This window comes from Prionailurus bengalensis, chromosome B1, assembly GCF_016509475.1.
Source record: "Prionailurus bengalensis isolate Pbe53 chromosome B1, Fcat_Pben_1.1_paternal_pri, whole genome shotgun sequence".
Taxonomy (NCBI): Eukaryota; Metazoa; Chordata; class Mammalia; order Carnivora; family Felidae; genus Prionailurus; species Prionailurus bengalensis.
Genome location: NC_057344.1, coordinates 176,269,519 through 176,295,638, shown reverse-complemented (window position 1 = coordinate 176,295,638; position 26,120 = coordinate 176,269,519). Strand labels below are relative to the sequence as shown.

Sequence of the window (26,120 nt, the reverse complement as noted above, 5' to 3'; positions counted from 1 at the left end):
CAATTAAAATAAAACACTAAAATGCATTCAATTGCAGACTTTATCAGCCTGGTATTTATTACCAAATTTGTAAAATTCACAATTTCACACCTCTAAGTAGACATACTTAATGCATACACACACTGACAAGGAAAAAAAAAAGCCACAGAAACACTATAAATAGGAATATTCTGTCCAACAGACACCAGATGGCTTCAAAGCAGTCAAATTTAAATGAATGGCTACAGCTAAAAAGGCTACTTGTATCTAAAATATTAAAGATCATGTAACTATTCTTTATTTTTAGATATTCATAAAGACGTGATTATAAAAATCCTAAAATATAAATTTTTATTTGCCAACAGTAACATCGAAACTATTTTAACAAGGGCAGGATATAAAATATTTACCTCAAATATCTCAACATAATTATTAATTAAGTCCTCGATTACATTCACTTCTTCACTAGTTTGTCCTTTAGTTTGAAACAAACAGGATGAAAAGACCAAGGCCAAATTATGGGCATTCATGTGATTGATTTCTGAGCATTTCTGAACCCTGTTAAAGAAAAGCATAGCTCATTACGACACACTTCATAGAACTTTAGTCATAATACCCATTTATCATTATTTAACACACACACACACACACACACACACACATCAAAAGTCTCTGATAGAAGATGTACGGTGGTGATTTAAAGAACAATGCAGTTTGTTCTTCTGAGTACTTACAGTCAAGAATATAAGAAAACACTACTGTTAAAGAAGATACGACTACAAGTTACAAAGCAGTCCTTGCCTGTGGACTGGATGAGATGCACCGAGACAATGGTACAACCTGAGGCTAAGGCATAAAGATGGGCTTAAACAATGGTGTAAAATGACCAGCGGGGCTGAAGCATAAATGAAACAGGGGAAAGGAGGCAGTAGGTAAGTAGGAAAAATAGCAAGGAAGGTGAATTGAGAGGCATACAGTAGACAGTTCCAAATTCAAGGTTCAAGGCTGAGCTGAATTTTCCAGAAAGTGCAAATCAGGTGAGAAAATACTTGGCAGCATGTGTTTGTACGGTTAGCCAAAATAGGATATTCTCTCTCAAAAAGCAAACAATGAAAAAATATAATTATTAGATATGACCTGGATATAACTATGAAGGTCTTTTTACAGTGAAAAGACATGAAAAGAGGAGTCAACTCTCCCTATGATTAGGCTACAAAATTTGGGCCTTACAAAGAGCATTTAAAGTACAGTTCACCCTTGAACAACAGAATTTGAACTGTGTGGGTCCACTTACATGTGGATTTTTTTGTTAAATACAATACAGTTATATATTTTCTTTTATGATTTTCATAATATTTTCTTTTCTCTAGTTTAACTGTAAGAATACAGTACATAATACATATACCATACACAATAGGTGTTAATTGACTGTATATGTTACTAGTAAAGATTCCAGTCAACAGTAGGCTATCAGTAGTTAAGTACTGGGGGGAGTCAAAGTATATGTGGATTTTGATGTGCAGGGGAGCACTGCCCCTAAATCCTGAATTTCAAGGGTCAACTGTATTCACAAATGTTAAATGCAAAGTGATTTTAAAAAACCTACAGGCATCACCCCAATAAAAGGAAATATACATCAATAAAAATGCACAGGGGCGCCTGGGTGGCACAGTCGGTTAAGCGTCCGACTTCAGCCAGGTCACGATCTTGCGGTCCGTGAGTTCGAGCCCCGCGTCAGGCTCTGGGATGATGGCTCAGAGCCTGGAGCCTGCTTCCGATTCTGTGTCTCCCTCTCTCTCTGCCCCTCCCCCGTTCATGCTCTGTCTCTCTCTGTCCCAAAAATAAATAAACGTTGAAAAAAAAATTAAAAAAAAAATAAAAATGCACAGGTAAGAACTGTAAGTGATATACATGTGGGTATCTGTTAATGCTGTTTGCCACTGACTATATATAATAACACCCTGCTCAACTGCCTAATTACATTTTTAAATTTTAAAATACATACTAAAAAGGAGAGACTAACTGCATCAAAGGAATAAAACAAGATGAAGCTAGGTACACGTGTCTTTAAAAGGAGATTCTAGTAGTTACAAAAGAGAGTAAAGATGACAGGAATATATATATATATATATATATATACATATATATATATATATATATACATACACACACACACACACACACACACACACACACACACACACTCACAAAATGCCACATTGCATGGCAGAGACTGAGCAAGTGCAATCATTGTATGTGATTTATAAGATGCAAAGGGAATCGCAAGTTAATAGAGGAGGGTGTTATAATTGTGGACATCCCTCTCAAAACTATGTCTGTACTCTTATCACACTAAATTATAAACATCAGGAAAATTTATCTGCAGGTCTGCCTGTGTTACCAGAATCAGAGCATCTCCCAGTCAGGAAGTGTTGCTTTAATCACACTGGAGTGCATAATAAATATCTGGTGAATGGAATTAAGTAAATGTTAGCCACGGAAGAAGTGATCCGTTATCTGGGGCAGGGATGGAATTAAATACTAAATCAACCCGACCTAACCAAATGGACCTCTCAAACTTCTGAGGACTCTATTAAACATTCTCACCTTCTTGAGACTTCCTTTTGCAATAGTATCCTCCTTGGTACTCTTCACCTCTCTTCTCTTCCATTTCTGCAGCTGCCTTAATTTATGACATAACGTCCAAGGAATGTCAGTATTTTCCTTTCCTTCCTTTATTTCTCTGCCCCACAAGCTATCATTCCCAAGTGTTTCTATTAAACCCACGGAGTCTCTTCTCACTCAGGCCTTCTCATTAGAAGCCCAAGAAAACGGTTTCCTGGTTAGTCTCTCTGTGTCTATTCCAATCTCTTTTCAATCAATCCCATCCATGGGTTATTGTCCTAAAACAGACTTGATCAGTCACTCTTTATTGTGTGAAAATCTGAATGTTTTCACATGACCACTTGAGCCTTTCGCAACCTCCTGCCAGCCAACTACATACCAGCTCATCTCCCAGCACATCTGTTTCCTAGAAATATCCACCACTCATTTCTTGTTACTTATCTTTCCTTCACATACCCCTTTCAAGGTGAAGCATTCCCTGGATGTCAACACACAACAAATGATTCAATTTTTCCTCCCATGTTAAAATTCTCTATATTAAAATCTGTTCCAGTGATGCTGTGTTTCCCCTAAAAATTATAAAATGCCCTGCAGCACTCCTGTGCATTCACTCTGACATCCAGAGGTCCCTGATGCAAAGGTTGGGAGCTGTGGACTTAAGACGTTTTGTCATTCATGTATTATTATCTTCAAATGTTTCTGTTCACATGGAATCTTAATAGGCGCTGTTTAGTATACAGTAGGAACTAAAATATATGCCAGATGAAGAAACGGAGGGAGAGGGGAAGGATGGGAAGGAACTCGTGATCTCAAACTCAAATCTGAATAAAAAATCTTAAAACAATTATGTGTAACTCAATGTTCAAAATATTAACTTAATAAACTGTAGCAGCCCGGTCATATATTAAATTTTTCTGAAGTTTATTTATTTATTTTGAGAGAGAAAGAGAGAGAGAGAGCGTACGCACATGAACATGAGTGGGACAGGGGCAAAGAGAGAGGGAGGGAGAGAATCCTAAGCAGGCTCCAAGCCGTCAGCACAGAGCCTGATGCAGAGCTAGATCTTACGCACCATGCGATCATGACCTGAGCAGAAACCAAGAGTTGGACACTTAACCGACTGAGCCACCCAGGCGCCCCTAAAATTTCTGAAGAATCTGTCCCAATGTCTCATAAGAATTTCTTAGACTGCAAATAAGATAGTTTCAGTAGAATTCAGCTACACAAAAATTCGGTGTACTGCATCTATGCAGGAAGCGACAATGATATACTCCCTAAGCCATATTTACACTTATTAAAGTTTTTGTAGTAGTTCTAACAGCAAAACCAACCAACCAACACACCTTTCATTTTAACTAAAAGGGTTATTTTCAAACATTCCTCCTCCTTCAGAGATCTTATTTCTCAAGCTACTACTATATTCTTCCTATCCTCCCAAATGAAGGAAACTACATACCCTGATGTAGAAAATATTTTAGACTTCTAAAATTTTCTCATATGTTCAACAGTATGATGCTAAAATATTAGAATTAGGTTAGACACAAATTGATAAGGGAGAAATAAAAGTTTATGAAGAGTTCATCATGAGAAAATACTGTGCTCACAGACAGACTCCTGCTAGAGAATTCTGGTCTTTGTACTTTCTTCTCTTCTCTAGCTTTCCTCTTAAATGAGTTTTAAAGTTTGTGTTTATATACTGGATTCACTTGGGGATGCCGTACATGATTATTTCTAATTCATTTAAGAAATTTTCCAGTATGCTATTTACCTGAAATGGGTCTTAATTACAGAAAGAAACACTCAAGTGATAGTTTGCTGGGGATTTTATTTTAAAACCATTTTCTTCCCCCCTTCGACTCATCACCCACCTCCTTTCTGGCAACCCCGAGTTCTTCTCTGTATTTAAGAATCTGTTTTTTTGTCTCCTTTTTTCCTTCTTTATTCATGTTTTTCTTAAATTTCATATATAAATGAAATCATATGGTATTTGTCTTTCTCAGTCTGACTTACTACACTTGGTATAATATCCTCTAGGTCTATCCATGTTGTTAAAAATGACAAAAACCTCATTCTTTTTTATGGCTGAGTAATAGTCCTGTGTGTGTGTGTATGTGTGTGTGTGTGTGTGTGTGTGTGTGTGTGTATACACACTACTACTTCTTTATCCATCCATCTGTTGATGGACACTTCATGTTGCTTCTATACCTAGACTATTGTAAATAATGCTGCAATAAACACAGGGGTGCATATATCTTTTAGAATTATTGCTTTTATTTTCCTTGGGTAAATACCTAGTAGTGGAATTACTAAATTATATGGTAGTTCTATTTTTAATGTTCTGAGGAACATCCATACTCCTTCCACAGCGGCTACACTAGTTTATATTCCCATGAATAGAGCAGGAGGGTTCCCTTTTCTCCACATCCTTGCCAACACTTGTTATTTTCTGTCTTTTGGACACTAGCCATTCTGGCTGGCAGAAGGTGATATCTCATTATAGTTTTGACTTATATTTTCCTGATGATGAGTGATATTGAACATCTTTTTATGTGTCTGTTGGCCATATGTGTGTCTTTGGAGAAATGTCTACTCAGGTTCTCCGCCCATTTTTAATCAGATTATTTGTTTCTCTATTGCTGACGTCTATAAGTTCTTTATATACTTTGAATATAAACCCCTTATCAGATATATCATTTGCAAATATCTTCCCCCATTCAGCAAACTGCCTTGTTTTATTGATGGTTTCCTCTGCTCTGCAAAATCATTTTATTTTGGTGCAGCCCCAATAGTTTATTTTTGCTTTTGTTTCCTCTGCCTGAGGAGACATATCCAGAAAGAGGTTTCTAAGGCCAATGTCAAAGAAATTACTGTCTATGTCTTCTTCTGGGATTTTTACTGTTTCAGGTCTCACATTTAGGTATTTAATCCCTTCTTCAGTTTTTGGTTTTCTTTGTTTTTGTTTTTGTATCTGGTGCTGGAAAGTGGTCTAGTTCCACTCTTTCGCATGTGGCTCTCAAGTTTTTCCAGTCCCACTTAAAGAGACGGCTTTCTTTTCCCCATTGTATTCTTTCCTCCTTTATTGTAGATTAAGTAACCATGTAAGTGTGAGTTTATTTCTGAACTCTATGTTCTCTCCCATTGATTGATCTCTGTGTCTATTTTTGTGCCAGGACCACAAGGTTTCTATCACTACAGATTTGTGGTATATCTTAAGATCTGGGACTGGGGTACCTCCAGCTTTGTTGCTCTTTCTCAAGACTGCTTTGGCTATTTGGGATCTTTTGTAGGTCCATACACATTTTAGGATTATTTGTTCTAATTCTTTAAAAACTTATGTTGGTATTTTGATATGGATTGTGTTAAAATTGTAGACTGCTAACAATTTAATTTTTCCAATCTTTGTGCATGGTATACCTTTCCATTTACTTGTGTCATCTTTAGTTTCTTTTATCAGCATTTTATAGTTTTTTGAGTACAAGTCTTCCACTTCACTGGTTAAGTTTATTCCTAAGTATTTTGTTATTTTTAATGCAGTTGTAAAGGAGACTGTTTTCTTAATTTCTTTCTGCTACTTCATTATTAGTCTATAAAAATGCAACAGATTTCTGTATGTTAATTTTGGATCCTGCTATCTTACTGAATTCATGTTATTGGTTCTAGCAGTTTTTCAGTGGATTGAAGCCATTTTTAAGGTATGATGGATAATTCACAGTCACATATAGAAAGTTAGCCATAGTACTTGAAATTTAAGAAATAATGACTTATAGAGTGCCAAGTTTGAAATGTCTGGAAAAGCTCATGAAACCACCCACCTGTAAAGATGTTCGATTACAGCTGCCAACGTTGCTCGGTTGACCCCTGGAAGAGAACGTATAAATGCCCCATACTTTTTAATTCTTTCCTTGTCATCTTGAGTATCTAGAGGTTAAAAACAAACAATTTTAGGCCAAAACTAATAGTCTGTAACACAAATTTGCATTTTAACAGTATTTTAAACCAATATTCATTACTGTAGCTCACTAAGTGATCTAATCAAGTTTTAACAGAATAAATATTCAGGCTTCTATAACTCTGGAAAGGCATTTACACAGACATTCCATGGTAGGAAGATAGAGTTCTTATGCTTTCTAATTAAAAACGAAGCACTCTCAAAACCCAAGGTTGCACTTTATCCTCTACTTCATGAACTACTGAACTTCATCTAATAGGAATATATTCAATTGATAACTCAAATTCGAGTACAAATTGAGAGATAAACTGAAAGTCTTTTAACTTTGGCTATGGGAAGATTTCAGTCTGTTATTTGCAAATGACATTTCTGATTTTTTTCCCCTTGTGAAATCATAAAAATCTTACCAAAACTAATGAACCATCTTGGAGCCATGAACTGTGTTACCCTGCAGATCCATGTATAGGGGCCTTTGACCAGCCCTAGCATCTCCAAGTCATTGTAAAAGGTAAGGGGGCAATGGAGGAAGTCATGTGCAGGCCCTGATAACTATGACACAGACTTAGAGAAGGATGGTCCCTCTGTCACTGTCATTGACAGAACTTGGTTAGTTATACACAGGAGGATGAGAGGCAATTATGTTCCACTCTCCTAACCCCAGAAGTCAAATACTTAGAGAAACTAGATCCAGGAACCCCCAAAGTTCTAGACTCTAGAAGACATGCAGCAGTGGTTTGCTCTAACCTGCTAGCTTACAGGGGAAATAAAAGGCCATTCTTCAAATAAATAACTTGTGGTGACTTTGTAACTCAAGGGGATTGCACGTATATATTCCCTCACAATTCCCAACTACCTGTGGAAACAAGACTTTTTCATTTTCTGTTCAGCCCAACCTATTCTATTCACAGAAAGCCAGCAGCACATTAATGATTTTTCAAGAGTACACGGTCACTTGCAAAGGGCATTAGAATCCCTGGGGAGGTAAGAAACTCTGTAGCACATTTTTGAAGTACACTCCTAATCAAAACTGTAACCATAGCTCCTTTGTACTGCTGTAGCTTACGTATAAGACCTGTAGAGGTAAACATGATCATATTGACTTAACTCTGCTAATAGATGACTAAAAGCGAGAGGGGAAAACACCAAAATTATATTCAAAGACTACACTGGAAGTGAATGAAGAATTATCTATCATCTCTAGTACAATCCAAACACCCTCTTGTCATCCAGTTTCTAACTATAATGGTATTAATTTGATAAGATGTTATTAATATTACTACCTTTATAACAAGAAGTGATGCTAGTACAGCATATCTTCACAAATCTTATAAGGATAAAATAGATGAAATTTTCAAAATAAAGCTTAAGCAATTTGAAAGTAAAACTTAAGATAGATTTCAGGTCATATAGAAAATACAATGAACTAGTCAGCTAGCCGCAGACTTCAGACAACTTAATGTGTTCTTAGAAGAATAGATCATCGATCATATAAATAGGTGGTATGACACTGTAAGGCATTCTTTGCCTCAGTGCACAGGACCCAAGAGAGCTCTTCTATGAGGTCATCCAGAGAGTTGCGGTTTATCCTTGTCAGATCCAACACAGAGCACCTCTGACAAGTTAGGGTGAGCTATGTTAGATCTGAAAGCAAACGACTTTAAGGCTATTTGACCTAGCATCTAAAACCTTCTCCAAGTAAATTCTCAAAGAATTCTCATCCAAGTAAAAGGTGAACACATTGCTCTTTGACACTTGCTACTATTTACCAACTACCTACTCCTGGTAGACTGACAATAGTAAAGACATCTTTGTCTTAGAACTTGACAATTGAGCAAAAGTATACTTGCCTCATATTTTTGATAACCGATTTTACAATAAAGACAAATTGTTAGTCCTTATAGAATAGAGATGCTATAAATAACTTCATAGTTATAAAATTATAATAAATCATGAAATAAAAATGAGAGTGGCAAAGTAATTGGGCTTAAAGTGATACATTATCTAATTCCATATTTTATATCCCAGATAATTATGCAATCAATTCTCTTTGTGATTAGAGTTGAACCTATTGATTTGAGAAATACCAGGAGGCAAATAAAAGTCTTCTGAATTGGTAGTTAAATTAGGAAAAGCTTTATTTTAGCAACAGTACAACTCCCTTCTTGCTGACACTAATAAGGGTCATTCTTGGGAGAATTTTTCAAACTGTGGATGTTTTATGACATCACTTCAACATTAATCCCTTAATATATCATATTTATGTGTGAGATTAAACAAATACTTTCACCGACAAAGTATATTTCTCAACAGAGGCATATCATATAGTCAAATTCAAAGGTCACTTTCCCAAAAAATCTTGAAACGCATTAAATGTACAGTAGAAATATATTAGTAAATTATGGTCAAAATTTCAATGATAATTTTTAAATTTTTTTAATTGAAAAAAATGATCAAAAATCATTTTGAAAGTATTGTAGATATACATGAAATGTTTGTGGTTTAATATAAAGGATTATATATAAATTATAGGTATGGGGGACAAAGACTACAAAATAAGATATAAAAATGAAAATAGTTCTATTAGAAAGATGGGATGAAAGGTAATGTTTACATTTAAAAGGCTTCATTGTTGTAATGTTTTTGTAAAAGGAGTTATTTTGAATTAATAGATGTAAATGTAGGTTTTACTGAATCAATTTGACCCAACAAGTGATTTAATAAACTACTTTTCTAGAGTCATTTCTTAAATAGGTTCTTACAGTATAGCAAAGGCTTTTCTTCTTCTTTTTTTTTATTTTATTGAAGGGGAAATAAAGAAAGAGTTTAAAAGCTATTGTTATGTACCCTACAGAGGTAGAATGAATGATAAAGGGAAGCCAAAGAGCCATATGGGGAAATCATATAAAACCAATCTTATATTAAACTGTTCATTTTAATCTTAATGAGAAATTAATAGCATACACGGACTTAACCGTAACACTTTCAAAGTTAAAGCAAAGCAAACACTAAGAAATCTGCAAACTAAGAATTACTTTAACATACTACTTAGCAATTATTACTATAAATTTCTTTTGAGGTAGATATAAACAACTATGGATATCTACACAATATCTGTTCTAAGCCCTTAGGTACACTGTTCCTTTCAATTAAATTTGCAGATTAGCAAAGATTTCAAAAATATAATTATCAGTTTAGAAGGCAAGCATTTATTATGTTCCATATTATATGTATTACCTAAAGCAGAGATCCAATATGGATAGAGCTCCTTAGTAAGAAGTGCATCATCAATGTCGGAGAGAAAATTTTTCAACACGCCTGTCACATCTTCAAGCTGATGTTTTCCAGCCCTCAATTTAAAGCTCCTTGCATCCTTTTTGAAACTCTCCAGGAGTTCGCTTATATGCAAAGGATCACCATTCTTTTGATAGATATATTTGCATCCTAAACCTTTGGTTAAAAAAAAAAAAAAAGTTACATATATGAAGTCTAAAATCAAAATCTACTTTTATGGCTTAGAAATATAGACTTTTGTGTTGGGACATTGAGCCAGACAAAGTCATTATCCAAGAGTTGATATAAACATGCATGAGGGGAAAAAGGTCTCCCACCCCCTAATTTTAGTACTTAAAATGATGAACAAACTTCTCAGCTTTTAGCAAGCTTTTAACAAGCCCCTGCCCAGCCCTTCCCCCTTCATGGTATCTTCAAATGTTGTTTTACCACAGGTGTCCGATCTTTACTTTACCTCCCAGAATTCAAGCCTGTCCCCAGTTTCACTGATAAAAGTGAGGCGCTCTAGTATAAATTTTCTTAGCCCTTTGCACTCATATTTGTATATTAATTTCTGTCTGTTCCCACTTTCACCTTCTTCTGGATGAGGAGTTGAATCATCTCCTTTTCAAAGTTACTGATTCACCAGGTGTCCCATATAAAATAAGAGGATGAGGAGCAGAGAGGAGTGAGGATAATGATGATGATACAAACAAAATTTTAAAGTGCTCCCTTGCCCCTCCCAGGTCTCTGGATCTCTCTTCCTTCCAAACCCCAGCTGACTTTCCTATATTTATTCTTCCTACCATCTCATGCCCCTGTTCATCCTTCAACCATCATCTTGCTTCTGTGCATCTGTTGGGACCACCTTCATCAAGAATATCAACGACATCCTATTTTTAGGTGCTTTTCTGTTTTTATCTAATGAGAATCCCCCCTGCAGTGTATGACACTCCAAATGAATCCCTGCTAAAATTCTTTTAATGTCATAGCTTTCATGACATTATAATCTCCTAGCTCTCCCCCCATTCCTCTATGACTACTCGTCCAGTCCTCTATTTATTCTACCATCTAGTATTTACTAAGGATTCCATAAATCCAGCCTCAATTCTCTTCTCTTTTCTACTCCCCTACAAAATTCTGTGGGTGAACCCACCCAACTTCATCAGTTTAACTACCACATACACATTTTCACCCAGGTTTTCATTTCTAGGATTTCAAACACACACACATACACTTTATATACAGATACTTTATAAATATACCTGCAACACACACCATTTTCATGAATAAGTCAAAATAATCTGAGGAATTAAGTCTCCTGCCCCATTCACTACTTCACCTGTTAATCTCACTATGGTCTTTATCTTGTCTCTGGCATCTCAATACATGGCACTTCCTTCTCCTCAGTCCTTTATAAGTCAGAATTTTTCTTTTTTGCTTACAATATTAAAAAGTCACATATATTTTTCATCATAGCCTTGCTCTCAAACTGTCCCCTTCTTTCTATCCCATGTCCTGTTATTTTTTTGCACTCAGTTCCTCACTACATTGTCACAACTCCCTGCCCCTATTCTTGTGTAGCCCTCCAGTCCATCTCAACACTGATAATAGCTTGATCTGAGATACAGGTCTGTTGGTGTCACCAACATGCTTAAAAATCTAGATACTGCCCTCTCACTGCCTAGAGGACAAGTTTGAGGATTTATTATAATATTTAAGACTCTACATGAATAGGCTTAACCCTCCTGCCTCTCATCTACTGTTCTTCTCATGCTAAACTCTGGTCACAATACAAAGTTCCCTCAATAGACAACTTCTCTCATGACTCCATACATGAGCATACACTGATCCTCCTCATAGAATCCCGATTCCCTTCTTGTCCTAACTAGCTCCTATTTTCTGTTAAGACTTATGGTAAGCACATCTCACCCATGAAGCTCTCCTTGTACCAATTCCTGAAGCTCTCTACCACAGAATTTTGTATACTTGAGATATAACTGCCTAGTTGTTTAAACGTCTTTGATTCACAAATCTGTAAAAAGCTAGAGGGTAAGGTTCATGTCTTACTCTCTGTGTACAGTAACTCTACCATGACTGGAACTTAGGAAGCATTCAATAAATGATCATTTAATGTAAGAATAAGCAACATCTACACAAACAAAAACCTGTGACTAAGTTTTTGACCTTAAGTTATATCCCTCGTTGAATGAATTTCTAAAAGCTAGTACTGAAATATATTAACTGCACGCATAATTTTGTTTACATAAATTAAAATAATTCCCAAGAACTACTATAACTCATTAAAAAAAATTAAACTCTAAAAATTTGACTGTGAACCGGTTCTGTTCAAAATCTTGACACCATGAACACAAAAAAACTGGCCTTCAGATTTTAATACAAAGGTCAGGAAGTTCAAAATAATTGTGACTTGTAAAGTCTTTGAGTCAACCATCTTCATTCTATTAATCACTGGGCATTTTCTAAGTGTGTATCATATCTTCCCTACTATATATGCTGGCAACATCAGGGTTTCCCCCATATTCTGCTCATTAAAAACAAAACAGAACACAGTCTTTCATCGGCTTTATTACTTTAATATGCAAGTTAATGTACCTTGTGCCAGAGTTACAAAGTAGTTTTAATGTATAAAATTTAGTTGAAAACAATCTAATGCTTAATGATTTTAAATTCAAAGAAACACCACAAAGAAACTTCTGATTTCCCAAGAGAAACCTTAAATTGGATACACTGGAGCTAGAATTATTTTAATCATTTCACAGCTTAAGAAAGACCTCATGCCATTATGAAACTAACATGATGTGAAAATTCCCAATGAGGTTTTGCTCTTGCTAAAACATAGTACGTGTGCAATTCATTTATACCAATGAAATTCAAGTGTGCTAATACTGAATGACTAACGAATGAAGATGATAACCTTCTTCCTCCCCCATTTTCAAATAAACAGATGACTACCACTGATAAGGAAAATATGGACACAGTATCACAGGAAGGGATTTCATAGAGTAACAGCCACATAATGTGACTGCATACATATTTATAGTAGGTATATAATTCAAAGATATGGAATTCAAACACAGTGAATCTGATTAATGATACTTGAATTATATATGAAATAAGCAAAATACTTAAAATGGCACTCTCTCCAGAAGAAGATAGATTAATATACACATATTATAAATTTAATTTCTAAAAATTATTTTCTTCATAGCCTTGGTTATTTCTAACGTTTTACTCATAGCAGTTTGTTGTCAGTTCTCATTACTGAAACCTATGATTCATGGCTTTGTCTTTAACTTTTTACTCCCACTGCTGTACTCCCAGTACCAAGATCAATGGCTGGCACACAACAGACAATAAATAAGTAACAAACTAATAACACAATGTTTTACTGCAGCTCTGTCACTGATTACACCTTCTTTTCAAATTAAAAACACCCAAGGACACTTCTAATATTAAGAGAACAAAAAAAAAAGTTAATTACCTTCCCAAATACAAGATCAATCATTTTACTCTTTTCCAAACTTGTAATCTAAATCAATGGCACTTACCTACAGATTAAAAGGTAGAAAACATTTTTATATTTAAAATATAGTTCACAATCTTCTACCTTTTAGAGTATTGATGAAATATGTAACAAAGAAGGAATCTGAGGAATTCATATTTGAAAATAAACATGAAGAATCAAGGAATACTTTACTATCATAGCATATTATTTTAAAATGAAGTTAGCCCATGTGTATGTCAACCAATTGTTTTTACTTGCAAACTATTCATAAAACTCTGTTAAGATCAAGTCAAAACTATTAGAATAACCATGATTCTTAATATAAACATGTGACTAATAGCACGTTGAATGAAATAAATACATACACATACTTTGAATGCTTGTCAACAGCAACAAAAAATTCTTTCACGTATTTTCCCACAGTTTACCACTTCCAAAAACATGTTTAGGCGACCCGCTGCATTCCCTTAGACTTTACAGTAACCCTTGTAACCTCTGAAAAATAAAGTCTTCAATCTATTTTTAATATACATTTTATAATATAGATTTTTTCAGTATGGCATTTAAATTTTTTACGCATGTAAAAGAAGAAAATGGTAAAAGTACATTGTGTAATTTAAATTTTACTGGGAGAAGGAATGGCATTTGGCTGAATGGTGATGATGTTTTTATTTTCACTGATGTACTTTCAAATATAAAGAGCTCTAATGCAGTCCAGTGGCGGAACCACTTAAAAAACTCTAAGAATGATACCATGAGTTCTGGGGGTTGAATAAAAACTTTGCAATACTTACCATACTGTGTAACAAATGCTATACAGCTGTTCACAATAATGGGAACGTCATTTTTGCTGAGCTGCTGATCCTGTAATGCATTACCATCTGTACCTGCTGCTTTTTCAATTGCAGTATGCCAGACTGTGAAATCCAACTTGGTATGCCCATGGATGTATAATGTTCTGTAAAGTTTAAAAGCATTTCAAATTATAATTTTTTCTAAAATTTTGACTTCTAGACAGAGTATCTTTAAATCCATATAAATGTGATCTTGCCTCATCCATGAGAAGGAAACTCTCCATCTACCATTAGCTTCCATTTGATCTCTTTTATCTGTACAGTGACATCTCTCCATGAAGTGCAGGAAAGTTCTCTCAATCCATGGTCTCACCTCCCTTCATTTTCTGACCCGCTTTGTTTCTGAATAAGTGGATTGAAACTACTCTGGCAAGCATCATGGGTGACTAGATTTTATGGCTACTTTTTTTAAGATTTTAGAACTGTTGATGATTTCACTTCTTAAAAAAGAAAAAAAATACATTATGTTTTTTATAATATAATTCTTTCCAGATTTTCCTCCTATCTTTCTGGTTACTCAATTTCTACACAAGCTCATTTCCTCTTTTGAATCTCAGTGCACTCACAAGAACTCTAAGGACTCTGCAGAGACTCATCATTCAGGCCAATGGTTTCACCCCTCGCTTAGAGGCAGAAATTCCCAAATCCCTATCAACAGATTATAACTTTATCTCACAGATCATATCTCCATGTGACTGAAAAGAGCATGAAGTAGTCAAGAGAGTAGAAAATGTAATCACTACCCAACCTCAAATTTTCACTCTGCACTTATTTCCTTTGTGACCTTGGACAAGTTATCAACCTTCTTTGGGCCTCAGTTTCATTAGTGACAAAATGAGGATAATAATAGTACCTACCTCAAGACTCAGCGAATGTAATATTAATAACTAAGTAAACAATAATACTAATTAATATTAATTTTTGGACACCCTCATCTTACTATGTCACAATTATCTTGAACCTTTTTCTTTCCTCATATCAGACTAGTACTATAATCCTCCACTTATCCCACTAGAAATATGGGATTAATTAATTTTAGATTGGTTCTGCCTCCACCCAAACCACATTACTGCCACATGAATTCTGTTGATTTCCATTCCTGGATATATTTACTCTGCCTTCTCTTCATTCTGACATTGTCTGATTTCAAGTTTTTACAATGCTTCTTAAGGTCACTAAAATGCTTCCTAATAGTTTCCTTTCCTACTTCTCCTTGTCTCTAATACTCACTCTTCAGGGCTTCCAGGACAATCTAATATGCAAAACTAATCTCCCTCAAGACTGGGAGGTGTAACTGATCCACCTAATACACAGACACAGGAAGTTAGGCAAAATAAGGAGACAAAGGAATATGTTCCTAACAAAAGAACAAAGCAAAATCTCAGAAGAAGAACTAAATGAAAGAGAGATAAGCAGTCCACCAGATAAAGAGTTCAAAGTAGTGGTCACATCACTAAACCAGCTTTTTGCACGCCATATTAAAAGGGGCTCTTTGAGCGGAAAGCAAAGACCAAAAGTGACAAAGACAGGAAAGGATCTGGGAAAATCTCCAGAAACCACAACAAAACAGGTAATACAATGGAAATAAATACATATCCATCAATAATCACCCTCAGTGTAAATGGACTAAACCCTCCAATCCAAAGACATAGGGTATCAGAACAGATAAAAAAAAAAAATACCCTATCATTATACTGCTTACAAGAGACTCACTTTGGACTTAAAGACACCAGCATATGGAAAGTAAGGGGATGGAGAAACATTTATCGCACAAACAGATGTCAAAAGAAAGCTGGAGTAGCAATAGTTACTTACACTGGACAAACTAGACTTTAAAACAAAGACTGTAACAAGAGATAAAGAGGGGCACTACATCATAATAAAGGGGACAATCCAACAAGAAGATCTAACAATTGTAAATATTTGTGTCCCCAATGTGGAAGTACCCAAATATATAAAACAATAACTAACATAAAGGAAGTGACAGTAATATAACAATAATAGGGACTTTAATACCTCACTTACAACAACTGACAGATAATCTAAACAGAAAATAAACAAGGAAACAATGGCTTTGAATGACACTGGACCTGGAGGACTCAAAGTGATGCTCATAAAGATGTTCACTAAAAATCAAAGGAAGACTGAATGAACACAGTTAGAACTTCAATGAAGAGATGGAAAATATATAAAAAAAAAATTGATCAGAGCTGAATAATAAGTGAAATAAAAAGTACTAGAAGGAATCAACACACTAAATGATGCAGAAGAATGGATCAATGCAGGAGAGTGGAAGATCAGGGAATGAAAAGCATGCAATCAGAACAGCAAAAAGAAAAAGTAATTTGAAAATGAGCAGAGCTTAAGGGACCACTGGGACAACATCAAGTACATGATCACTTGAATCAAAGGGGTCCCAGAGGAAGGGGAAAAAAAAAAAAAAGAGCCAAAGGGACAGGAAACCTATTTGAAGAAATAATGCCCGGAAACTTTCCCAACCTGGTAAAGGAAAAAGACATCCAAGGCCAGGAACAGAAATTCCAAAATAACATGAACTCAAAGAGACCCATGGCAAGATACATTATAACTAGTGTCAAGAATTAAAGAGAGGATCTTAAAAGCAGCAAGAGAAAAACAACTATTTACATGCCATGGGAATCTCCCTCAAGACTATCAGCTGATTTTATTTATTTTTTTAATTTATGTTTTTATTTGAGAGAGAGCAAGCATGAGCTGGGGAGCAGAGGGGGATGAGGAGAGAAAGAGGGAGGGAGGAGGAGGGGGAGAGGGGGGAGGGGGGAGAGGGGAGAAGGGGGGAGAGGGGACAGAGGGAAGAGAGGGGGGAGAGGGGGAGGGAGGGAGGAGGAGGGGGAGAGGGGGGAGGGGGGAGAGGGGAGAAGGGGGGAGAGGGGACAGAGGGAAGAGAGGGGGGAGAGGGGGAGAGGGGGAGAGAGGGGGGAAAGGGGGGAGAGAGGGGGGAGAGGGGGGAGAGAGGGAGAGGGAAGGGGAGAGGGGGAGGGGGAAGGGGAGAGAGGGGGAGAGAGGGGGGAGAGAGGGAGAGGGAAGGGGAGAGGGGGAGGGGGAAGGGGAGAGAGGGGGAGAGAGGGAGAGAGGGGGAGAGAGAGGGAGAGAGGGGGAGAGAGGGGGAGGGGGGAGAGAGGGAGGGAGGGGGGGAGAGGGGGAGGGAGGGGGGGGGAGAGGGGGAGAGAGGGGGAGAGACGGGGGGGAGAGAGAGAATCATAAGCAGGTTCCATGGCTCCATGTTCAGCTCAGAGCCCAATGCGGGGCCGGATCCCACAACCCTGGGATCATGACCTGAGCCAAAATCAAGTCAGACAATCAACTGAGCCACCCAGGCGCCCCATCAGCTAATTTTATAACAGAAATTTTACATAAGGAAGTCATGAGGGAATAACATGATACATTCAAAGTGCTGAAAGGAAAAAAAAAAATACAACGAGAATACTCTACACCCAGCAATATTATCATTCTGAATTAAAGGAGAGGTAAGTTTCCCAGATAAGCAAAAGCCTAAAGGAGTTCATCAAAACCAAACCAGCCTTATAAGAAATGTTATAGGGGCTTCTTTAAATAAAAAGAAAAGACCATAACTAGATACTAAACACTATGAAAGAAAAAAAAACATCAATGGTAATGGTAAACATAGAATAAAGTAGATCAACAACCTACATAGCCAGAACGTATCTATGTAGGTTGTTGAATGTAGGTTAAAGGACAAAAGTAGTAAAATTATCTAGGACTACACACTTAGTCAAAGGATACACAAAATAATAATGTGCAAAATGTGATGTCAAAAACATAAAATGTGTCAGGAGGGGGCAGTTAAAATGCAGTGCTTTTAGAACATCCTTGAACTTAAATGACTATTAAATTAAAACAAACTATTATACACTAAAGATATTCTATATGAACCTCAAGGAAACCACAAACTAAATATCTGTAACAGATGTACAAAAATTAAGGAAAAAGGAATACAAACTGAACACTAAGGAATGTCATCTCATCATAAGGGAAGAGAGCAAAAGAAGAAGGAACACAGAAAAACTACAAAAACCCACAAAACAACAACAAAAAAAACCAGGAAACAATCAACAAAATGGCATTAGGTACATATCTATCAATAATTACTTCAAATGTAAAAGAACTAAATATTCCCATCAAAAGACAAAGAGGGACAGTTAGTGGATTATTAAAAAGACCTATAGATATGTTGCCTATAAGAGACTCACTTCAGATCTAAAGACACATAAAGTGAAGGGATGGAAAAAGACATTCCATGCAAATGGAAATAAAAAGAAAGCTGGAGTAGCAATACTTACATTAGACAAAACAGACCTTAAAACAAACAAAAAATGTAATAGGGGATCACATTACATAATGATAATAGTATCAATTCAACAAAAGGATATAACACTTTTAACGATCTGTGCACCCACATATGGACATCTAAGTGTAAAAAGCAAATATTAAGACATAAAGGAGAGGGGCGCCTGGGTGGCGCAGTCGGTTAAGCGTCCGACTTCAGCCAGGTCACGATCTCGCCGTCCGTGAGTTCGAGCCCCGCGTCGGGCTCTGGGCTGATGGCTCAGAGCCTGGAGCCTGTTTCTGATTCTGTGTCTCCCTCTCTCTCTGCCCCTCCCCCGTTCATGCTCTGTCTCTCTCTGTCCCAAAAATAAATAAACGTTGAAAAAAAAAAATTAAAAAAAAAAAAAAGACATAAAGGAGAAACTGACAGTAATAAATTGACAGTAATACATTGACAGTCATAAATAATAGTAAGGAACTTTAACACTCCCACATACATCAATGGATATATCATCCAGACATAAGATCAATAAGATACACAGGCCTTACACAACATATTACAGATGTACTTAACAGATATACATATGAGCATTAAGAAGGGTACTTGTGATGAGCACTGGCTATTGTATGGAAGTGTTGAATCATTGAATTCTACTTCTGAAATCAATACTGAACTATATATTAACTAAAATATAAATAATGAAAAAATAAATATATACAGGATATTCCACTCAAAAACAGAATAAATATTCTTTTCAAGTGCACATGGCACATTCTTCGAACAGATCACATGTTAGGCTATAAAACAAGACTCAATAAATTTAAGAAGACAAATCATTTCAGACATCTTTTCCAACCACAGTGGTATAAAACTAGAAATCAATTACAACATGAAAAGTGGCTAAACAACACACAGAGGCTAAACAACATGCTACTAAACAACCAGAGTTAATGATGAAATCAAAGAGGAAACTAAAAAAATACATGGAGACAAATAAAAATATAAACACAACGGTAAAAAATCTGTAACTTGCACCAAAAGCAGTTATAAGAGGGTAGTTTTTAGCAATATAGGCCTACCTCAAGAAATAAGAAAAAATCTCAAGTAAGCAATCTAACTTTACACCTAAAGGAACTAGAAACATGAGAATAAACAAAGCCCAATATTAGTAGAAAGAAGGAAATTATAAAGATCAGAATGTAAATAAATGATATTAAAAACTAAAAAGACAAAAAAATCAATAAAACTAAGAGTCAGTTCTTTGAAAAGATAAACATTAATAAACCTTTAGCCAGACTCATCAAGAAAAAAAAAGCAGGAGGACTCAAATAAATACAATCAGAAATGAAAGAGAAGTTACAACAGATAACATAGAAATACAAAGGCTTATAAGAGACTACTACGCAAAATCATATGCCAACAAATTGGAAAACCTAGAAAAATGGATAAATTCACAGAAATGTACAATCTCCAAGACTAAAGAAGAAACAGAAAATTTGAACAGACCCATTAGTAGTAACAAAACTTAACCTCAGTAATCAAAAAAACTCCCAACAAACAAAAGTCCAAGACCAAATGGCTTCACAGATGAATTCTACCAAACATTTAAAAAAAAAGAGTTTATACATATCCTTTGCAATTCCTTTCCAAAAAAGAAAAAAAAAAAAAATAAGAGGAATACTTCCAATTCATTCCACAAGGCCAGAATATCGTTATCAACTTTGATGATGAACACTGATGCAAAAATCCTCAACAAAATATTATAAAACTGAATTTAAATATAATGAAAAGGATCATTCACCATGATCAAATAGGATTTATTCCAGGTATGCAAGGACAGTTTGATATCTGCAAATCAATCAGTGTGAGACACATTAACAAATGGAAGAATACAAAAAATAACAATCATCTCTATAGATGCAGAAAAAAGCAACTGACAAAATTCAACATGCATTAAAGATAAAAACCCTGAACAAAGTCAGTTTAGAGGAAACATACCTCAATATAAAGGCTATATTTAACAAACCCAAGCTAGCATCATACTCAATGGTGAAAAGATAAAACCTTTTCCTCTAATATAAGGAACAAGAATTCTGTCACCACTTTTATTCAAAATAGTATTAGAAGCCATTGCCATAGCAATCAGATGAGAAAAAGAAATAAAAAGTATCTAAATCATAGAAAGAAGTAAAACTGTCACCATTTATAGATGACATGATACTATGGACAGAAAACCCTAAAGACTCCACCAAAAAAAAAAAAAAAATAGAATAAATTAGTAAAATTGAGATATCTGGAATTTATATACAGAACTCTGTGCATTTCTATACACTAATAATGAGCCATGAGAAAAGAAATGAAGAAAACAATACCATTTACAATTGCATCAAAAATAATAAAATACCTAAGAATAAATTTAAGCAAGTAAGTGAAAGACCTGTATTTTTAAAACTCTAAGACACTGATGAAAGAAACCAAATATGCAATGAATAAATGGAAATAGATACCATGCTCAAAGATTGAAAGAATACTATTAAAATGTTCATACTATGCATACATCTACAGATGTAATGCAATCCTTATCAAAATACCAACAAGCATTTTTCACAGATTTAGAAAAAATAACCCTAAAATTTATATGGGCCCCAAAAGACCTTGAATAGCAAAAGCAATCTTGAGAAGAACAAAACTAGAAGTATCACACTTCTTACATTCTAACTATTCTAAAGCTACAGTAATAAAAACAGTAAGATACAGGCATTAAAAATACACACGGATCAATGAAACAGAATAGAGAGTCCAGAAATAAACCCATGTTTATATAATTAATTAATCTTCAATAAAGAAGGCAAAAACATGCAACAGAGCTCTTTGATGAATGGTACTGGGAAAACTATATGCAGAAGAATGACACTGGATCACTTTCTTACACTATAAACAAAACACAAAAAAAGCTCAAAATAGATTAAAGGATTAAATCTAAGACCAGAAAGCAGAAAACTAATACCAAAAAGAAAAAAAGTAAGCTTTTGGATAATGGTCATAGTAGTATTTCTTTGGATCTGTCTCCTCAGGCAAGATGCAACAAAAGCAAAAATAAACAGGAATACTTCAAACTAAAAATTTTTGTACAGCAAAGGAAACCATCAAGAAAATGAAGATAGGGGCGCCTGGGTGGCGCAGTCAGTTAAGCATCCGACTTCAGCCAGGTCACGATCTTGCAGTCCGTGAGTTCGAGCCCCGCGTCAGGCTCTGGGCTGATGGCTCAGAGCCTGGAGCCTGTTTCCGATTCTGCGTCTCCCTCTCTCTGGAGCCCACGTCAGGCTCTGGGCTGATGGCTCAGAGCCTGGAGCCTGTTTCCGATTCTGCGTCTCCCTCTCTCTCTGCCCCTCCCCCGTTCATGCTCTGTCTCTCTCTGTCCCAAAAATAAATAAACGTTGGAAAAAAAAAAAAAAAAAGAAATGGAGATAACCTGCAAATTATATAACCAACAGGGGTTAATATCCACACAACTCAAGCGGAGGAAAAAAAAATGCAAACAATCCAATTAAAAACCTGGCAGAGGACCTGAATAGACATTTCTTTAAAAAAAAAAAAAAAATTAACGTTTATTATTGAGACACAGAGAGAGACAAAGCATGAGCATGGGAGGGGCAGAGAGAGAAGGAGACATAGAATCTGAAGCAGGCTCCAGGCTCTGAGCTGTCAGCACAGAGCCCGACGTGGGGCTCGAACCCACAAAGCACGAGATCACGACCTGAGCCGAAGTCGGACACTCAACCGACTAAGCCACCCAGGCGCCCCATGAGTAGACATTTCTACAAAGAAATTAGTCAGATGGCCAACAGACACATAAAAAGATGTTCAACATCACTCATCATCAGGGAAATGCAAATCAAAACCACAATGAGATACCACCTCACATGTGTCAGAATGGAAAGTATCAAAAAAGAGAAGAAATAGCAAGTGCTGATGAGATACAAAAAAAAAGGAACCCTCATGTACATCTGATAGGAATGTAAAACAGTGCAGCCACTATGGAAAACAGTATGGAGATTCCTCAACAAATAAAAAACAGAAATGACACACAATCCAGCAATTTCACTTCTGGGCATTTATCTGAAAGACAAAAAAAAAAAAAAAAAAAAAAGAAAGAAAAACTAATTCAAACAGACATATGCATCTCCATGTTCACTGCAGCATTGTTTAGAAGAGCCAAGTTATGGAAGCAACCCAAGTGTCCATCAACAGATGAATGGATAAAGAAGCAGTGTATATATATGCAATGAAACTACTCAGCCATAAGAAAGAATTCGTGACAACATGAGAGGATCTAGATGGTATTGTGCTAAGTGAAACATGTCAGAGAAAGACAAATATCATATGATTTCATTTATATGGGGGATCTAAGAAACAAAACAAAACAGAAACTGACTCCTAGATATAATGATACAATGCATAATCTGGTGGTTGCCAGAGAGGAGAAGGGTGAAGGGATGGGCAAAACAGCGGAAGGGTACAAACTAAGTACAAGTAAGAGGTATGAACTTTCAGTTAAAGTAAATGAGACATGGGGATACCATGTACAGCACAGGGACTATACTGATATGTAATAATCTTAGAAGGTGACAAATGATGGGGCGCCTGGGTGGCTCAGTTGGTTAAGCGGCCGACTTCAGCTCAGGTCATGATCTCGTGGTCCGTGAGGGCTGTGAGTTCGAGCCCCGCGTTGGGCTCTGTGCTGACAGCTCAGAGCCTGGAGCCTGTTTCAGATTCTGTGTCTCCCTCTCTCTGACCCTCCCCTGTTCATGCTCTGTCTCTCTCTGTCTCAAAAATAAATAAATGTTAAAAAAAATTTTAAGAAAAAAAAAAAAGGTGACAAATGGTAGACTGAAGGTGGTGATCACTTCACAATATATAAAAATTTGAATTACTATGTGTATACCTGAAACTAACATTACCTATCATTTACACCTCGATTAAAAAATCTAAAATAGGGGCGCCTGGGTGGCTCAGTCGGTTAAACGTCCGACTTCAGCCAGGTCACGATCTCGCGGTCCGTGAGTTCGAGCCCCGCGTCGGGCTCTGGGCTGATGGCTCAGAGCCTGGAGCCTGTTTCCGATTCTGTGACTCCCTCTCTCTCTGCCCCTCCCCCGTTCATGCTCTGTCTCTCTCTGTCCCAAAAATAAATAAACGTTGAAAAAAAAAAATTAAAAAAAAAAATCTAAAATAAATTGACAAATGCAAAGCCAATGGCATCATTTCCTCATCATTTCCCTTCTACAGCTCTGGAATTTTCATGACTAAGTGGTCTTCATATCTGGCCCATATTTTCCCCTCCAACTCTTCCATTCTCCTACACTAAAGACACACTTTAAAAATTCTATCTGATTACAATAAATATTTCCTGCTCTTGGCTGGCTACTCCCATCCTCCCTGAACTGTACTCCAGGAAACCCTCCCTGACACTCTATGTTTAATGTCCCAATACTTAGTACATGTGTCCCTTCCTAATTCTGAATAGCTGATTTGCCCTCTATTATACTATCTGTTCTGTGTGTAAATGTTTTTGCTGTTAGAATCCAAACTTTGCACAGGCAAGCAAGGAAGAAAGCATTTTGGATTTCTGGTCATTAGCATAGTGTATAGCATTTAGTGGTACATAATAGTTTTAAAATCCTATTGCTAGATATAAAATTTGAATTGAAACACAAGTTAAAAGTAATCACTGATGTATTTAAAAGTATATTTATACCAGAGAAGAACTATTTAATCTTGATTTCAAACTCTGATGGGGCTCCTTTGGACTCAACCTAAAGAGAAAGAAATGAGGTGCATAAACACTAGGTTATTCTTTTCTTTTATTGGGGGTGGGAGGTCATCTTTTACATTCCTGATAATTCACTGGCCCTAATTTAAAAATCAAATAAAAGTCCTTTCTTTCCTCCAGTTTCTTTTCTATAAATGTTTCTCTAAGAAGATAAAGTTACCAGTACCTTATACACACTTCTCACATCTTCTGAACTTGCTATAACTATTTCTTCCCTGACATCTGTGTCTATTGTTTCTATGTTCCACAGCACCACAGCAGCCACGACCTCCTATTTCTATAATTTTCTTTTTGAAGAAACCAGACACTTGCTGTTATATTGCTGACATGCTTTATTTAGCCTTTTCGTTTACCTTACATCATCTTTAGCTCAATAGCATTCTATTGCTGGGTGTATTTGTCTAACTGAAACTATATAAATTGGGTAAATTCCCTGAGAAATATCAAGCCAATACATTATGTAGACAATTGAAATTATGATTTGCTAACTTCAAGAGTTTAGGTCAGGGCAACTGGGTAGCTCATTTGGTTGAGCGTCCAACTTTGGCTCAGGTCATGATATCGAGGTCCGTGAGTTTGAGCCCTGTGTCGGGCCCTGTGCTGACAGCTCAGAGCCTGGAGCCTGCTTTGGATTCTGTGTCTCCCTCTCTCTCTGCCCCTCCCCCACTCATTCTCTGTCTCTCTCACTTTCAAAAATGAATAAATGTTAAAAAAAAAATTAAAAAGAGTTTAGGTAAAGAGAGAACTTTAAACTTTCGTTGATTCATATTTAACTTTTTTTTTTTTTTTTTACTGATAATCAAACTCAAAATATTTACAAAATATTTGGTACTGTTTGCTTATAAACAAACAAGTGCTGTGGGTGAGTTATTGCAGCAATCAAGGAAAGAAATCCAAAATGCAACAACCCTCCTTCAATACCAGTGTAATTCTGCCATCAACTGTGCACATTTCAAACTTTAAATTTTCTTTCTAGTCAGAAGAAATCCCATGATGACAAGTTTAGCTGTCTCCTTGTGAACTAGTGAGGGGTAGAACAAGTAATGACAAGTTAGCGCCCAAGTCAACTTGTCAAAGACTGAATCCTAAAATACAGCATCTCGTGAAGTAGATGTGTGACATTTAATAGCATCAGTTCAACAACTTTCCTCTGTGATGCTTAGCTAAACTCTGTGTACATGGAATGAAGCATCAAAGGACATTTTCAACACAAATCCCGGACGACTCTGTAATCCCAACTAATATCAAACAATGTTTTTACATTTCTAGGATCCCAGAGGAATATTTCATTTACATCTTGAAAATCTGAAAAGTTACTTTGAAGAACTCTATAATAGAGTTCTAACTGTCCATTCCTCAAACATAAATTTTAAAGGGCATTTCAAGGTCATATAAAGAAACATTCCTATATCCTATAATGAATCAAGACAGTTCAGTAAGACCTATAAACCAAGCCCCAGGACTTACAAAAACAATTTTCTCAAAACCGCAATACAAAAGCCACAAAGTGTAGACTATCACATATGAGCCTGGTCTACTGCTAAAAACCAGACTGTCTTCACAAATAAAATCAATAAACTTAACTGTATAAAAAAAATTCATTTACATAAATAATTTTAAACACAACTAAAAGGCAAACGTGCCACACAGATATGACTGAACAATAGGGTATCTTACACATATACACTCTAATAAAAATAGTTAAGTCTTGTAGAATACATCAGCATTTTGTTTGGTCAAAACTAGTTTATTTTAGG

General features: G+C 36.0%; 1 protein-coding gene across 2 annotated transcripts in view; it reads right to left on the bottom strand.

Moving 5' to 3' along the window:
• ARAP2 (ArfGAP with RhoGAP domain, ankyrin repeat and PH domain 2) overlaps positions 1 to 26,120 on the bottom strand; it is a 179,653-nt gene that overhangs the window by 55,076 nt on the left and 98,457 nt on the right. For both annotated transcript variants that reach the window (XM_043572810.1, XM_043572811.1), the window contains exons 19-22: positions 14,147 to 14,310; positions 9,788 to 10,000; positions 6,417 to 6,522; positions 390 to 537 (exon numbers count right to left, since the gene is read on the bottom strand). In XM_043572810.1, coding sequence (XP_043428745.1) covers positions 390 to 537; positions 6,417 to 6,522; positions 9,788 to 10,000; positions 14,147 to 14,310 — 631 coding nt within the window. The remainder of the gene's footprint in view (positions 1 to 389; positions 538 to 6,416; positions 6,523 to 9,787; positions 10,001 to 14,146; positions 14,311 to 26,120) is intronic.